Source organism: Gallinula chloropus (genome assembly GCF_964237585.1).
Source record: "Gallinula chloropus genome assembly, chromosome: 1".
In the NCBI taxonomy this organism is placed as follows: domain Eukaryota; kingdom Metazoa; phylum Chordata; class Aves; order Gruiformes; family Rallidae; genus Gallinula; species Gallinula chloropus.
In genome coordinates, this window is record NC_140085.1 from 36,092,513 (window position 1) to 36,109,963 (window position 17,451).

General features: G+C 42.1%; 1 protein-coding gene across 2 annotated transcripts in view; it reads right to left on the minus strand.

Moving 5' to 3' along the window:
• Nucleotides 1-11,880: 11,880 nt before the first annotated feature.
• Nucleotides 11,881-17,451, minus strand: part of PDZRN4 (PDZ domain containing ring finger 4) — a gene marked incomplete at both ends in the record, with an annotated part of 251,069 nt that continues 245,498 nt past the window's right edge. For both annotated transcript variants that reach the window (XM_084278459.1, XM_084278460.1), the window contains one exon: nucleotides 11,881-13,407. In XM_084278459.1, coding sequence (XP_084134585.1) covers nucleotides 11,881-13,407 — 1,527 coding nt within the window. The remainder of the gene's footprint in view (nucleotides 13,408-17,451) is intronic.

A 17,451-nucleotide genomic window follows, 5' to 3' on the forward strand; every position in this document is an offset into this window, starting at 1 on the left:
AGGATAATGAAATTTTGCGTGTAGTGTTTGGTGTTCTGGGATTCATAAAGGTTATCAGACAGGCATTTATAATAAAAGTTCTTCCTTCTTTCCCTGGCATGTGTGGGGAAGATGGGAGTGTTATCAGTCTGACATTTCTGTCAGAACTGGTATTTGAACCACTGGATGATTCTGACAAATGCCACTGCTGTCATCTGCTGCTCAGTTTTAATTATATCTGACTGAGGCTTTCAATGGCAGCAAGCAGAAAACTTAATTAGTTAGTTTAAAGGCTGATCTTCAGAGTCTGAAGAATCCAAACAGCTTTGCAGCATTTCTGCACACAGGCTGCCATTTTCAGTCTGATGATGCAAGTCAGAAGAATTAATGGCCCCACTCATGGGAAGGGAAAACAGGGGAAGACTTACAGGAATATACGTCAACGAAATACACCGCTTCTGTACATGACATGTCAGTGAGGCAACCTCGTGTCTAAGAAACTGCTGTGCTGGCTCACAGGTGGGTCTCAGACAAATGGTAGCAGAATGCAGGGAAAAGATTGGGTGCTCATGGGAACATACAGCAAAAGAACATCTGTTACCTTAAGCACAGCGCACACGTTTATTCTGCAGTGGACTGCAAGCACTGCAGTATTTGGAAAGACTGAAAGGCTGGCATTTTCTCACACACCAATGCACTGTTCAAACAAGCTGCTTAAAAGAAGACTGCATTAACAATTTATACCACCTCTGTGTTTGCTTTCAGAGTGTTAATATGATTATATTTCTACACTATATCCTGGAGAAACAAGTATTAGTAAGATGCAATGCCAAACTGCTAATACGATGCAATTAGAAGTTAACATTACATTCACGTGCTGGCTGCGGGTTGCCTGTGGGGGAAAAATACTCCACAAACAAAACCAAAAAACAACTAAAAATTGTTTTGTTACCGAAATCCCAAGGCTGGGGTTTTGGACGCTTAATCCAGCCACCTCATGGAGGTGTGGTCTGGTGGAAGATGGGCTTTGCTTGTGGGTGAGGTCATATGCTCTGGAAAGGTGCTGCTGGTAATGATACCACTGAATTTCATCATTTGAAAGGAATGGGCTGGATTTTATACTTAAAAATGGGCCAAGAACTCTATGTCTGTGAGCTGCAGTCAGGAGGAGCCAAAACACTTGATGGCCCATCAGACTGATCTGCTCTCATTGGCTTCTGCTGCGCTCGCAAGCTTTGGGCTTGTAATTTATCATTGCTCACGGAATCACAGAATTGCTGAGGATGAAAGGCAGCTCTGGAGATCACCTAGTTCAACACCCTGCTCAAAGCAGGGCTATCTAGAGCAGGTTGCTTAGGGATGTGCTCAGTCAGGTTTTGAGTATCTCCAAGGTTGAAGACTCCACATCCTCTCCAGGCAACGTGTGCCAATGTTTGACCATCCACATCATTAAAAGCTTTTTCTTCTGTTTAAACAGGTTTTCCTATATTTCACTTTGTGACCACTGCCCCTTGTGCTGTTGCTGAGCACCATGGAGAGGGGTCTGGATCTATCTTCTTTCCTACTCTGCATCACTCATTGATTAGATCACCCTAACTTTTCTCTTTCCAGGATGAATTGCCACAGCTGTCTCAGCATCTCCTCTTATGACAGGTGCTCCAGTCCATTAGTCATGTTTGGGTCCTTCACTAGTCCCAGCATGTCCATGTCTGTCATGTGTGGAGAAGCCCAGGACTGAACACAACACTCTCCACTGATGTGGTCAGGGCACATTGCTAGCTTATGATGTCCACCAGGACACACAGACGCTTCCCAGCAAAGCTGTCTTCCAGACAGTTTGCCTCCAGCATATACTGGTGCACGGGCTTATTCCTTCCCAGGTGCAGGACTTGGTATTTCTCTTTGTAGACCTTCAGGAAATGCCTGGTGACACACTTTTCCAGACTGGCCCGGTCCCTTTGAATGGCAGCACAAGCAACTGGTGTGTTGACCACTCCTCCCAGACTTGTACCATTTCAAACTTGTCACGGGTGCACTCTGTCATGTTGGCCAGGTAACGAACGAAGCAGTTAAACAGGGGATAGGGAAAAAGGGGAAAAAGATATCTAAGGAAATTCTACAGCTTCTATCACTGTATATCACTATCATGAAGCTGGTGAAGGGTCTGGAGCACAAGTCCTATGAGGAACAGCTGAGGGAGCTGGGGCTTTTTATTCTTCAGAAAAGGAGGCTAAGGGGTGACCTCATAGGTCCCACTATGGCATGGTGAGGAGCCAAGGTGGTTGTCCATCTATGACGGGCTTAGCCTCATAGTGACAGCGGTGCTGCTTCTGCTCAGGTACAACCTCCTGTAACCTGGCATATTTACACCAAATCATGCAGGCCAACTTATTGGCAGAAGATACAAGAAATCACCTTCTTGTGTAAGTGCTAGAATTACTGCTTCCATCCTCCAGTTGCAAGACACTGCACCATGTTTATTCTTCAGCATCACTATGAGGGAGAGAGGCCACCACAACATCCACTGCTCCTCCACATCCACGAATCTCCTTCTTACCCTTTATGACCTGACTTGAGAGTTCATAGAGGCCTTTCCCTTTCTCTGTTCATGGCTGTTACACATCAAAAACTCTTTGGCTGTGTTCATAAGGAGTTATGTGCTTCAATTCTGTTTCACTGTCATACTCATAACTGAACCACCCCGTGCTATGGCATCACAGACTCAGAATGGTTTGAGTTCAAGAGACTTCAAAAATACCTAGTTCCAACCCCCTGTCATGGGCTGGGACACTCTCCACTACACCAGGTTGCCCAAAGCCCTATCCAACCTGGCCTTGAACACTGTCAGGGAGGGGGAAGCCACAACTTCACTGGGCAATCTGTTGCACTGCTCTCATAGGGAAGAATTTCTTCCTAATAATTTAATCTGCCCTCTTTTAGTTTAAGCCCATTGCGCCTTGTCCTATCACTACCTGCCCTTGTAAATAGTCCCTCTCCAGCTTTCCTGCAGGCCCCCTTCAGGTACTGGAAAGCTGCTATAAGGTCTCCTCAAAGCCTTCTCTTCTCCAGGCTGAATAAGACCAAGCCTTTCAGCCTGTCTTTATAGGAGAGGTGCTCAAGGCCTCTGATCATCTTCATGGCCCTCCTCTGGACTCACCCCAACAGGTCCATCTCTTTCTTGTGCAGAGCTGGACATGGTACTTCAGGTGGGGTCTCATGAGAGCAGAGTAGAAGGGCATGAGAGATTACTCCCCTTGCTTGTCTGACATGGTATTTGAACACAGTATTCTGCGTTCACACAGAAGGAGTCTTCAAGAAAACAGGGCCCTGCAGCACCAGCCACCGGAGGCATCAGTGATTTTAAAGACCTACGCTTGCTGAAACACAGCTTTTGCCAGACCTCCAGATGGGTAGCCAACCTGTACAATGCATGAACTCTTTAGTGACATGTGGTGAGTGTCAGCAACCAGACACCCAGGCAGACTTCATAGAGGGGTCTGTGTGCTTTTTACTGGAAAAAGCACATGTACAGGACATTGTACTCTGAAATTCAGTGTATTCTTGCCCTGATCTTTGGTAGATTAGTGAAAAAAGGTAGAAACTGCTTCATTTGACCTCAGTAATGCCTTTCTGAGATCACATCCCAACCCCAAACACACATAAACACATGTTCACACATACACACTGCTTTTCAAGAGAGGAAACCCAGCCCCTGTTCAATTTTCCAGTTCCTTTTTTCATAAAATTTTCTGAAAGGCCTCAAGAGGAGATGACAGGCTCCTACCAAATGATTTAGTAATGAGGACTACAGGTCACTTTCAGCTTATTTAGAACACTTACATCTCAGTGGAAAAACATTTAATTTCACAACCCATTTGAGCTTTTCTGCTCACCTTTATGCTACTAATCCTGAGAGTTCTTGTGGGGATGGGAATAAAAAACCCAGAAAGTTCAAATAAGATGTATAGTCAAGCTAGGCTTTGCAGTTTTTAATTACAAGTGCAGAAAACTCTTCACTCCGAATTCACAGATTGCCCTTAGAAGAGATCCCCAGCTCCTCAGAGCCTTACAAGCTTTGGTGTTTTTTCTCATAACCCCTCTGCAAGTCAAGCAGTAGCACACTCTCTTTCTCAAGGATGCAACACTGGAATTCATTGAGACTAGTCGTGTTTAATTCACATCCTAAAGTGCACCAAGGCTTCTGGAGGAGCTAGGGAGTGAAATGGCCACATGGTCCAAGAGTCTTGCTGAGGCTGGCAGGATGCAGTGAGTCCCTTTTACTTCTAAAGATGCTCAAGCAAATGGCAGTACCCTACTTCTGCAAAAGTTTCTCCTAGACCTGTCCCTTTGCAGCACTTGTGAGTTCAGACTCAGCCTTTTGGCTGAGCTGTCATTCTCCATCATCCAAATATCGGTTCTTTCTGTCTTGTAGACCCATTTGACACTGAAGGTATCTAGTTAATACATTAGCTAAAGGGATGATGAGAATAGTCTGCTGCCTTTAGCAGGGAATGCTGGATGCTTTTGTCTTTGAAAAGTCCCACTGGTTGTTCCTTTGTGGATGGCTGTAAATTGCTTACTGGAACTAAAATGTCGCTTTTTGTCCAACTCCTCCTTGATTTTACCCAAGAGGTACATAGCAGAGGTTGATTAAATTGCTTGGTGTGCTCTCTGTCTAAAAGCGACACACAGCTCTCTCAGCATTTGTATTCAGGAGTCTTTAAAAACAAGGGGAAGAAAGAGTTTTTCATACCCAGTCACCAGTTGTCCATCCCTTTTCTGAAAGGCATTAACATACTTTAAGACAGACATTTTTCACTCTCCTAAAGCTATGTAAAAGTTAGGGGCCCAGTCTAAATTAGGTGGACAAATGCCCTCCACAGGACCCCTTTCCTAAAGAGGGAAATCAGCTGTTTTTTGAAGGTGTCTCCTCCTTATTCCTGGAGTTAATTTAAAGCCTTAATCTAGATGACTAATTTAACCAGCAGCCCCGATTTGAGGTCATAAATTTAGGTGAGGTGACGTTCACTGAAGCCTGCAAAAGCTTTCAGTAATTTTCTTCCTTTAGGCAAAACCTTCTTTTAATTTGGGAGGACAGGCAAATCCCAAGGAGCATCTTCTTGGTGTTGGAGAATTCAGAAATTATGTCAGTACGTAATCAAAAGAAAAGAAAAGAATTACTGTGATTTCCTTTTGAAATTTTATCTCCTTCTCAAGTCTTTCCAAGGCTCCCAGGAAACATCCACTTGTTTGGGAGTGGGAGCCACTTCAGATCCACTTGTATTCCTCAGTTAATGGGAGTGCGAAAACTGGAGTGGACATTATTCCTTTTCAGACAGAAAAATTGGCAAGGCATTCAGCCTTGCACTGAAAATCGAAATGAGGTAAAATATGAGATACTCTGTAAATATAAACCCTTTAAAATAAAATCATATAGATGACATAAAAGTGTAAAAATTGTTACTGACATGAATAATTCACTAACTATTGCATGGTATAAGTCACTAACTAATGTGTAGTATGTGCCATTTAATATTGGATGTATCTGAAGAAATATGGAAATTGGAATACTTTAATAACTTTCTATATGAAAGATGATGAGACTGCCTAAATGATTAAGAGGAAGATATGTTATAATGAACTAAAGCCACTCGAGTGTAAGGTAATTTTAATTCAAATCTCCATCTGCTTATGTATAATTAAGACTCATTTAACAAGTTAATGCCTAACAGAGAGAACTGATAAGTTTGGTATTAAAGAGCTTAAGAGAAGTAAATTAAACTGTCGAGTTTGAGGAGCTTTCATTTGAATTCCCTGTACCCGAACCAAAATACAATCTTCCAAAAGCATTTCTTTACCCTGACCATACAGCCAGGTGCCAAACTTGGGGAGAAAAAGGAGGTGAGAAAACAGAATATCCTTTTAATTTTTTATATCATGTCAAGTTGGGAATTTGACAGCATCTTTGCTGACATGAATATTTATACTGTTCAACCTGTTCACTATATAGAATCATAGAATCATAGAGTGTCTATACACCATTAAGAAGACACTTTGCCTGCCATCAAAAATATTTATGCATTGCAGAGATTGCCAGTGGGGTTAAATAACCTATGAAAATAAGAGGGTTGCCTTTGAAGTGCAAAAAAAGAGTAATATTTTGATCTGTGGTAAATTTTATGTGATATTTGCCTGCTTAACTTTCTATTTCATTCTTTTTTTTCAAATATCTTTCCTGCAAGGTCCAGTAGTCAAAACAGTGACTTCAACCTTTTCATCTTTCATCATGCAATTTTAATTTTCTTCTTTTGGCTTCTTATCCACTGTCAAGATGAGAGTTTTCTATATTCAATTCACACTTAAAATTCTCTGTGCTCCTGATTTTTTGTCACTGGAGCCAGACGTCAGCTTTCATTTGCTCCTAGCACTTAGCAATAAGTTAAACATTTTCAGGAACTTATTGGAAGAACAAATACCATAGTATGTCCAATTCTTATGGCAGTGCAGATGTTTTTAAGTGAAATAAGACAAAGAATTAAAGCTAGGAGGTTTGATGGCCGAAGCCTGATCTCAAATAAGGACCTACATAAGACTTTGTTGCAATATTTAAAGTTTGTCATTTTGTTCCAGGCCAAAACAGGCTTTCCTAATCCACTTCAATATCAGTCTAAGAGCATTAAAAATAGGGACTGAATTGTTTAAAATATATAAAAGAGCAGAATCACTGTCTTCTCAAATTGAGGTTTGGGCAATAAAGGTCCTTAAAATTCAACAGAAAGTGAAATGTTCCTTTGTGCGTATATCCATATAGTAACACAACTTACTGTTTTTAGTAAGTCTTCTCATTATAAAAGTCTTTGGGTTAATATGCATTTTGTATGTTACACTGTGTCTCACAAACAGGAGAACATATGTTTTTAAAGGTTTCTCTTTTCTGCAAGGCTTAAAAATGCACTCTGTACACAGACATCACCAGAGACATTTGTAGTACTTCAGTAGAATTAGCTTCAAGTTGCATAGGAAATGTACCAATGTAAATGGACTCACTCCAACAGCTCAGTCTTTCTTGTACTGGTGCCCCAGAGCTGGATGCAGTACTCCAGGTGGGATCTCAGGAGAGTGGAGTAGAGGGGGAAAGTGACCTTCCTTGACCTGCAAGTCATGCCTTTTGATGCAGCCCAGGACACAATTGGCCTTCTGGGCTGCAAGCTTTCGGCTCATGTTTGACTCTTCATCAAGCAATACTTCCAAGTCCTTCTCCTCAGGGCTGCTCTCAATCCATTCTCTGCCCAGTCTGTAGTTGTGTTTGGGATTGTGCTGACCTGTGTGCACAACTTTGCACTTGGCTTTGTTGAAGTTAATGAAGTCCACAAAGGCCCACCTCTCAAGCTGGTCAAGGTCTTTCTGGATAGCATCCCTTCCTTCCAGTGTGTTGACTGCACCACACAGCGTGGTGTTATCTGCAAATTCGCTGAGTTTGCAGTCTGTCCCACCAAACTGCTACATGTGTGCCACTTTTCCTTGGCTCAGAAACAGATGAGTTGTGCCAGGGAAGTCAAGATCCTTAGTTGTCAGGAGCAAGAAAAGCTGCACAGAGCTCAAGGTTCTTCTCCAGCAAGAGCTGGACCCTTTCCCTATGAGGATAGGAACCCACTTGCTCCCAAGAAGGGCTCGGGGATCCCACTTAGACTGGATCCCTTGCCATGGGCATACCAAATCTCCAGGTTGTGCCTTGCCTCACAGGTGCTACCCAAAGTCCATCTAGGAGCTAACTTTAGGGTGACATTAACGATGCCTGAAAATCCAGGCAGAATCTATGCAGGATGTAGCTATCTGTAACTAAAAAGTGAAGTGCTCCCAAATGCAGCAATAGCCACCTAAGGGGAGAGCTCTTCTTTAAACAAAGTAATATGCTTCAGAGCAAATGCATTTAATCACAACCTGCTTGTGATTCTTCTGCAATATCCTTTTTTCCTCCAGCAAGCATTAGCCAACCAGCATCTCCCAGAGAGTAACACCACTGGGTTTATGACAGATCCTCTGTTTCGCTTTAGCCAAACTCGTCATCACATTCATTTTATGTGGGTTCCTCAAGAGCATTTAATGCTCTGAAAAAGCAGTAGGGCCACAAGATAGATATTAATAGAGCACTCAGCACATACATGTTTGTGATTAGCAGCTTGAAGGTTAAGAACCCAAGTAAAACAAAACCTGGAGTGATTCCAGCCTTGAGTCAGGAAGTACCGTAGCACAGAAGTCATGTCACGTGCCAAGGGTGCTGTTCTGTAATTTGTACCAAGAAATGGGGTTTGGAAATGAACATCAGTTAAAGAGAAAAAAAGGAAAAAGTCAGGCATCATGATATTAATGAATAATTCACAAGTTCAGAAAGAAAATGCTGAAGTTGCTGTATCATCTCTTCTGAGATCCTTACAACCCTCTTACAGGGCAAGGACAGATTAGATTCTGTCTCTGATTCCTCTTGTTCAATTCATTGTTATCAGTTTCTTTCTTATGAAAAACATAGTAACCTGGTTTAGTTTATCGTCACAATCATGCTAAATACATCATTTTCCCTTTAAGGATACGTACATTGGAGAGGACAATTCAAGGATCCGAGAGATTTTAACCTTAACTGTGGTGAGCAATGCTCCTAAATCAGCTGGCAAGGCAATTGTCAAGTGACACGAATCAACTCCCTTTCCAAGGCCACCTTGCTGGCTTCTTAGAAAAAATTACCTCGCAGTGGTCTCAGCTGGGTACCAGGGCCAGGGAAGGATGAATGGGACATGAACTCCTTCCCAGCTGTGATGTGGGTGTGGTAACAGACCTATGCAGCTCTTCTCCCCTGCCTTACACTCTTTATCCTAGAGCTGCAAGCAACAATGTTAAACAAGATCTGGTCTTGTTCCAGTTGGAAACCGTTTTTATTTTTATGTTCCTCCATATGAAAAAAAAAAAAAAAGTTCTCACAACAGAGAAATGTTTTTTGGTGTGGGTTTTTTTTTTAAGATTTACGACAACATGAAATGGATTTTGTTTCTTCTCTTTTCATTTGCCTTGTTGCTAAAATGTTATTTTCCTCATTAAAAATTATGACATTTGGAAAAAAGTGTATGCAGGAATAAACAGCATGTGGGATGTCAGCCTTGGATTTCACTGATAAAGAGCTCCTGGGATGAGGGAGCGCAACACTGAGTCCCGTTCCGAAGAGAAACCAGTTGAGAGCAGTCAGCAGCAAACCACTCGCCTGTGAGTCAGCCCCTCTGCATCCCGCTCTGGGGTTGTGTGTTTACTTTCCACACTTGCAAAAACGATCAAGGCATTCCATCAGAGCAAAACACAACACTTCTTCACCCCTAGACTGCTTAGGGAAGAAAGGAAATATCACTTAATAACCAGTTATTAAGGAGAGGAAACCATGGGCTGATGGGAGAACCCCAGTCCGAGGACTGGCCAGGGACCTGACTGTTCCAGAAAGTCCAGAAGTAGGGGGAAGGTGGCTGAGTGCTGGGAGGCATGTGTTCAGCTAGAAACCTTGTCATTGTGTGTCACCAGCAGTACTGCTCTATCACCTCTGAGTCTTCTCTTTGTCTCTCACTAGGTTCTGACAGAGCTCCTCAGATTTGGGTGCATTTCCATTTACAGCCTACTAATATATCAGGCCTAAAAGTACTGTTTCTCTAATAATTCAATTCCCTATTACTCAAGAAACACACGTCCAATCCAGTTAGGCATTTTCTCTAATTAGACAAGTGTTTCCCTGATTTTATTCCTGAGTGATGAAACCATGACGTTACATTTTCTGAAGACTGAGATTGTTTTCTGAATTTTTATATCTTAACAGTTAGAGAGGAGCTCCGAGTCACTATCTAATAATGGGAAGAAAACAGTAAGTGCTGTGCCTAAGGGAAAGGCACAACAGTAACCGTTATCTGGAGCTGGTGGCAGCTGAACTCTGATTAGGAATGAGACCTGTTTTTACAGGCATGATTGCTGGAACGCAACGAGGGAAACAGGCAAATCTCTGTGCTATGATGTTTCCAGAAGAAGGATGCATACATTTCCAGGATACTTGGGCTAGTCAAAGACAAGTCCCTGGCTCACCTGGAGGGATAATCTGGTAGTGGCCCCTTGAAGCAGTATTGTATCACTGTGTGATCCTTTCTGGCCATGGATTCCACACTTTTTCCAGTTTAACAGGAACACGGGAAGTATTCTCCACTGCACATGAACAGCTGTATGTTTATTGAGGATTTAGCATGATGCTACTGGAGTCTGGTGGGGAGAATTTTCTGATCATCAAACTGTGAACTGTCAGTGGCGTAATTTTCCTAAGCACTCAGGGAGCCCTGTTCTTACGGTATTTACATGCCTGGAGATGCAGAGAGGGCTGCCAATACCTACTAGTGCCAAAAGTGGTTAGAAAACAAATGACTGATTTCCAGAACTGGATAATTTGGAAACGCTGCCATGTGCCTTTCTGCATCTTTAAGCATATCTTTTAAAACCTAATGCCAAGCGACTTCAGCACCTAATCCTGCTATCAAAAGCACTCCAATCCCTTAAGAACTGATCAGGAACAATGAAAACAGGCCTGTTAGGCAAAGCCTTCAACCTTCATGGCTGTCCAGGACTAGCTATTTCATCTTGCTGTAACTCACTGGGCTGCCAGCAGCAGCAGCTCAGATGTCCCACTGGCAGCCGAGATGCCTCTGCTGCAGCGGAGAGACGATGCCCTACTCCATCAGGCACCTAGACAGCAAGTTGCCCTTGCTCCTAAGCCCCAGCCAGCTCCCACTGGAATTCTAGAGCCTTGGATGCTCCTCAACAGTAAAGTTAAGGTTTTAACTGATTTAAATGCCTTTCATTTTTCATTTTTTCCTTAGCTCATCTTCTATGAAAATACCAGGGGGAACCACTGATAGTTTTTCTTGAGATTTAGCTCAAAGTTAAGCATGTGCTCTGTTTATGTTTTTTGTGTATAGAACAAATAGCAAGCTCAGCTGGGGAAAGTAGTTACCTGACTGCATAAAACATGGTAACACATTGATGAATCATTCAATCAATAATAGCAGGTACAAAAAAAGCCAGGAAGACCCACTCACCCCTATGTGTTCTCCAAAATGAAAAGCTAATTCACAAAAACTAATCTTTGGAATTGTGTCCCATATTTATGAAATCTCTATATGCTGTAAAAACCATGCAAAAGCAAATGCTCAATTTAAATCAAAGAACTCTTGACTTTTTTTTTTCTTAAAGATAAGCAATAATTTATTTCTCTTTCATTTTCACAATTATCACATACCGCCCAGCTACATGACCAATGCCACTACATAACACAGGAGAATTGCCCACCTACACTTCACTTGGACAAATACAATTGCAATTTACAGATTAAATGGACTGTACAATGTGGTGTTGGGAAAATGTCACTCTTATCTATACGATGGGATGTGGCATATGATTTATAAACAGATGCACTCTACTAAGATGCAAAACTTTAAAACTTGTTAAGCCAAGGATACAGTATAAAGCATTTTGTTTTGGTATTGTATTGTTACTAAAGTAGAAAAAAGAAAACTAGAGAAATAAATCCAGATCTTAAGTTACACGATACGTATTAGGTTAAGAAATTAATTGGCTTCTCCACCTTTTTTTGTTTTGCTTTTCCTTTTTTTTTTTCTACAAATGAGTAATATGAATATATTGCAGGATAAAGAAAGACTGCCAGATAAAGAAGGTACCGTTATATGAAAAACAAATGAAAAATTACCAGGTAATTTTGCTTACAAAAAAGGTCAAACTATAAACAGTCACAAAATATATAAAAATGCCACATTGAACGAGGCAATCGTACTCTACCTAAACTGGTAGTACACTCTCTGAAAGAAGTTGCATTCATACAGTAGTAACTGATAAAAAGGCATTGTGCACTCTTGTGCCGTCTGGAGATTTAGCACCATGTGTCATCAGTTCTTGGATTGTCATCCAGTTGTCCAAGATTTTCTTGTTTCTCTTTTTCATCATCTTTTTGTGACTCAGTTCAATAATGTTAATTTCCTTTTTGCCCTCGCTGCCACTCTGCGGACTCTCCTTAAGACACTCCAGCCTGCTCCTCATCATGAACTCCCGCCGCCTCCTCTGCTCCTTAGCTCGCACCAAATGCTGCTTTCGCTCTTCTTTGCTCCAGTAGCGACCCATCTTCATCTCACTCATCGTATCATCATCCGTTGTCATCCCACTGCGCTCCTCTTTAATTTTTAAGGCACGTTCCTTCAGGATTCTGTCTCGAACTGGTCTCTTTGTGATATATCTCGTCCCATCGCTCCTTATTTTCACTTTCCACTCCATCTTGGGTTCTGCACACTTCTGCGAGTCTTTGCACATGCTCACCAGGCTGAGCTGGCTTTGGGCATACTCCACAGCGGACTTCTGCTGGATCAGTTGCATATAGCTCTGATAATGCTTTGCATGAGCAGGTATATTCCCATACCTGTAAGAAGAGCTGTGATATGGAGACAGGTAGGGAATGTGCTCGCTGCTCTGCTTTTCCTGGTCTGTGAATTTGCTGCTTTCTGATGCCAGCGCTGCATCCTCAGCACCACTGTTTTGCTCAGTAGGTTTGGCTTTGGCTGAGGTTGTCTCTCTGCTGCTTTGTCCTGAGGACGACTGATTAGCCACAATTGTGCTCCTCAGGTTTTTCCTGTTGGTGATGCTGATCATCCTCTGGAGAGAGTTATCAGGGGATCGCTCTACCGTCAGTGGAGTGCTCCTGCAACTTTCAGCTGTGTTGTAGGCACTGGAGCTGTCCTTGTCGGACTTCTCAGGGTGTTCCATGATGTCATCCAGTTTGCCTCTTTGTACATCTATGCTGGTGTTGTAATTCCTGAACCCTTCATCATGTAAAGCCCAAATGTCTCCATACTGATCCCTCACCTTTTGGAGCCGGTGAGCTTGCATAATATTCTGACATTCGAGTTCAATGTTCCTCAGTTCCTCATTGAGTAGCTGCAGCTCATGCTCCACTCCATCTTGCTCTCTTCTGTTGCACTCTATTGTGCTGCTTGAGTAATACAGGTCGTACTCCCCATGGTTTCGAATCTTGCACTTCAGTTCCAGCAGCTGCCGAAACCTTTCACATTCCTCCTCCGGGTTTCCTATGAAATCAGATTCAATGTACTCCCCAGACACAAAGCTTTCATTGCACTGGAGCTCAACGCTTCCCAAGGTATCTTGGCTGTGGCCCAGATCCCGTTTGCTCTGCAGCGTAGCGCTGTTCTGCTCCTCAGGTGCGTTTTCTTGCTCCGAGCTCTCGTCATTACGCAGACTTTCATCTGTAGGTCCCACCCCACTGTCCTTCTCATGATTGTTGGATGATGAGGTTGCAGTGTCTGTGGTGCCATCCTCCTCTTCATGTTTCTTTGGCTAAAAAATGAGCAAACCAAAATGATTATCAAATGTAGACCATATTACATAAGAATATTTTCCAGCTCCGTTTTGCTTAAACAGCTGGGATCTGATTTAAGCCAAATTAAAACAGATCACTAAACAATAGTCCTACTGCTCACAGCTTTTAAATGTTTCTGAGAGTCCTGCTGTGGTGGCCATACTGAGTGAAGTAGATGAATTACAGCACTAGTGACATATCTTCTAAAGTCCTGAAGGAAATATTTCCCTTTCTAGCTAAGCCATCTCTTTGCAGTGCTTAAAGATAATGATTGCCAGATGGTGCACTGTTTTTGATTCTGGAGTATGGCCAGAGACTGGTGGAGCTGAAATCTTCTCAAACTTTGGAAAAAGCTTCACTAATGGTATTACTTCAAAAAGACAGAGCAAGCAGCCAATCAAACAATGACTAGTACAATCTAAGAGGGTGCAAAAAGACTACTTTCATCAGTGGGGCTTTTTTAACTAGGGAACTTCTTTTTTTCTCCATGGAGACAGGTGGTGTTGAAGCCTGCAGGTGGGTAGCTTGTTCCACTCTACCCTCTACAGCCCTCTCTCACACTTCTTGCTTTCAGAAGCCTTTTTCTGAAAGACTGCTTATGTTCGTCCTGGTTTCAGCTAGGACAGAGTTAATTTTCTTCCTAGGAGCTGTTATAGTGCTGTGTTTTGCATTTGGGATGAGAATAATGATGATAACATGCTGGTATTTAGTTGTTGCTAGGCAATGTTTAGACCAAGTCAAGGACTTCTCAACTTCTCATACTGCCCAGCCAGTGAGGAGGCTGAGGGCGTTAAAGAAGATGGGAGGGGACATGGCCAGGACAGTGGACCCAAACTGGCCAACAGGATATTGCATACCATATGATGTCATGTTCCATATATAACTTGGGGGAAGCTGACTAGAGGTGCAACAGTGGCTCAGGAACTACCTGGGCATTGGTGGTCTGTGGGAGGTAAGCAACTGTGCTGTGCATCACTTGTTTCATAAATTCTATGATTATGATTATTTTTCATTTTTTGTCATATTAAACCACCTTTGTCTCAACCCATGAGTTTTACCTTTTTTTTCCCCAACCCTCACCCCAATCCCACTGGACAATGGAGGGGAGCGAGCAAAAGGCTGTGTGGTTGTGCTAGCTGCCTGGCAGGTTAAACCCCAACAGTTCTAAATTTAGCTCAAGAGGATTCCTCTCCATTACATCCCTGGAGATAATTTTTGTTCACTAGTTAGAGTTTATGTTCCTCAGAAACAGAAACAATCTTTTACCATTAAGCGTAGAACAACACTGAGTGCTCGCCATGGGCATAATGTTAAGCTTTAAGGCTGTTGTTTTTTAATTCACACTCCACTCATTGTACCTAACCTATTCATATTATCAACCTATTTATATTCTCAAAGGATGTGCGATAATACCTCTCTGAAGAGACAGACACTTTTTACTTTTCAAACTGGTAAAAGCAAAGAATTCCCCCCTATTCTGCTTACCAAGCAATCATGCCGAGTGCAATTTATATGGCCTGTTCACCAAATATCAAAGTGTACACAGTGCCAACCCAATGCTGTTTCTCTTTTAGGAGGTGTAATTGCATAATTACGTATAATGGTAGCAATAATCAAGGGAGAAAAAAAGGTACAGAGCACCCAGTGAAAGGAAACAAACTCAAAGAGGCCACTGTCACAATTCCCTTTATCTCTACTTTGACAGACAGTAAAACAGGATGAAAATGTGTCTCCTATTTCATCCTTTCTCCTCTTTTCTTGGGCATCTCATGATCACACGCCCTTCAACTGGTTTTCTGTCTTCAATTGTTAGGAAAAAAATAATGGCCTGGTCTCAGAAAAACAAAAATAACCTCCACCTTCCAAGTGCAATGTGACAGTGGAATGAAATAAATATTGAAGGAGACACACCACCAGTGTGCGACGGACCAGTTAAATTTTTCTGAAAACATATTTTAGCAATTTGTTTTCAGACAAGATCTGCAAAGAAAAACTTATCTTTAAAACTGTAGCCTACATTTTGTAGCCATCAATTCGCACACACAATGTGCAGCTGATAACAAAACGCACAACAAACGTGTCATTCTCATGTTTCTTCGGCAGCCACACTGGCAACATGGTGCCAATTGCTACCTCTCACTCTGCCCAAATGGGGAGAAACTCTATCCCTGAATTTCAATGTCATGGGACAGAATATATTCAATGTTATTCAAGGGATTCAAAGTTACAGTGTTTCTTGATGTTGCAGGGTCACAATTTTCTAGGAACAAGGTTTTGAAACTTCAAGGGACAATGGCAGAGTTTCATAAAAATTCTGACAGTTTTAAGCATTCAGTGGTACATTTTTTCCCCATATGAGATCCTCTCAGATCTTTCTACTTGTCTGCTTAAAAAACAAGGGTACCTGCTTGTCACAGGAAGAAGCAATATCAAGAGTAGTACCACTCTAAATAAATATTGTGGAATGTTTCTATATCTATCTATCTATCTATCTATCTATCTATCTATCTATCTATCTATCTATCTATCTATCTATCTGTCTATCAATCTATAATTATCACTTATCTATCCTTTGTTTCTTCAGCTTGTGCATTGCCCTGAAGGTGTATAAAAGTACACTTGAAGATTTTTTTATTAAGGCTCTTCTTGTGATTTTCCAAAGTGGCTGCAATACCTTAGTTCCATTTTCAGGAGTAGCTGGAGATGTGGTGGGAATGCAATGTCTTCCCACATCACCTGTTTTTTAAGAGGTCTAAAATGTCCTTTTGTACACAGAGGAAAAAACTGTTTAGAGAATTCTTCATGAAAACCATGAGTAACGAGAAAGAAGAGCATTCCAACCAGCTGAGTGCCCAGGGCTTTCATCAAGAATGCTGGGGATTTAGGTTTAATTTTTTATTTTTCTAGCTTATCTCCGCCATGTGAGTACCACTACACAAAACTATTCTGGTCCCTTCTCTCACCTGCTTTGGAGATGCTCCAGCTTGTGTTGACCTCCTCTGCCCTCGAACTTTTTAGCAGAGAAGCGACTTCAGTTGGGGTCAGCTACACTTGCACCCCAGCCGCTGCAATGTGTAGCTCACGTTTCTCTGGAAACATGCTCTGGAAAATATTTAGCCAGTGACAAGAGTGGGAACAGCTCCACCAGACACTGGGAGGGCCATGCTGCAGAACAGCCAGGAATTTGGGTGCCTGCCCGAACTGCGGGATCTGCTCACATTAGAAAATGAGGAGGGCCAGGGTTTGCTCCCTGACACCAAGGGTGAGTGACAGAGTACAACTTGCATCCATATGACTAAACCCATCTTACTCCCTACACAGGGTAGTTTATCCACACTGTGTTAGCACAGTTATACAGTTTACAGGAGCAGAGCTCTCTGATGCTTCCCCTGATGTCTCCAGCATGGCTCCACACCATCAAAGCATATATTTGAGCATGTCTGAAAAATAATCCCTTAATGTACCTATATGTATAGGTTCTGAAACAGTTTGGATGTGCACAATCAACATTTTCTGAATTCGTGGCTCCTGCTTTCCACACCACTTTTATCAAGAATTTAAACTTTGCTCCTTCAACTTCCACTTGATTTAAGCTGTCTGAATATAACGTGCTGCCATCTACTCAAGTTACAGTACCCATAACCTACACTATCCACAGACACAGACAAAAGATGTCAACAAAGTAAAACCCCATCTTTCCAGTCTAACAGAAATCAGATGGGTGGGATTGATTTCTCCAGATGTAAATGTCTATAGTACAGGCACCTGAATGTCAGGTAGTCACTTTGGGTTCCCCTCCCTGTCAGGAAGGAACAAGTGCGTGTACAATCAGATTCTTAACGTAAAGCAGACATCCATATCACATTAACTCTTTCCCTAGTACACGGACACCTGCAGCTAGTTTAATGAAGAAAATTGAAAATAATAGAGATATTTACTGTGTTGTATGTTTTTGAGATATATTTTGAAAAACATCTTCTGTGACTCAGGTAACGTAGCCCCTGGCATTTCTGTCCTGGACT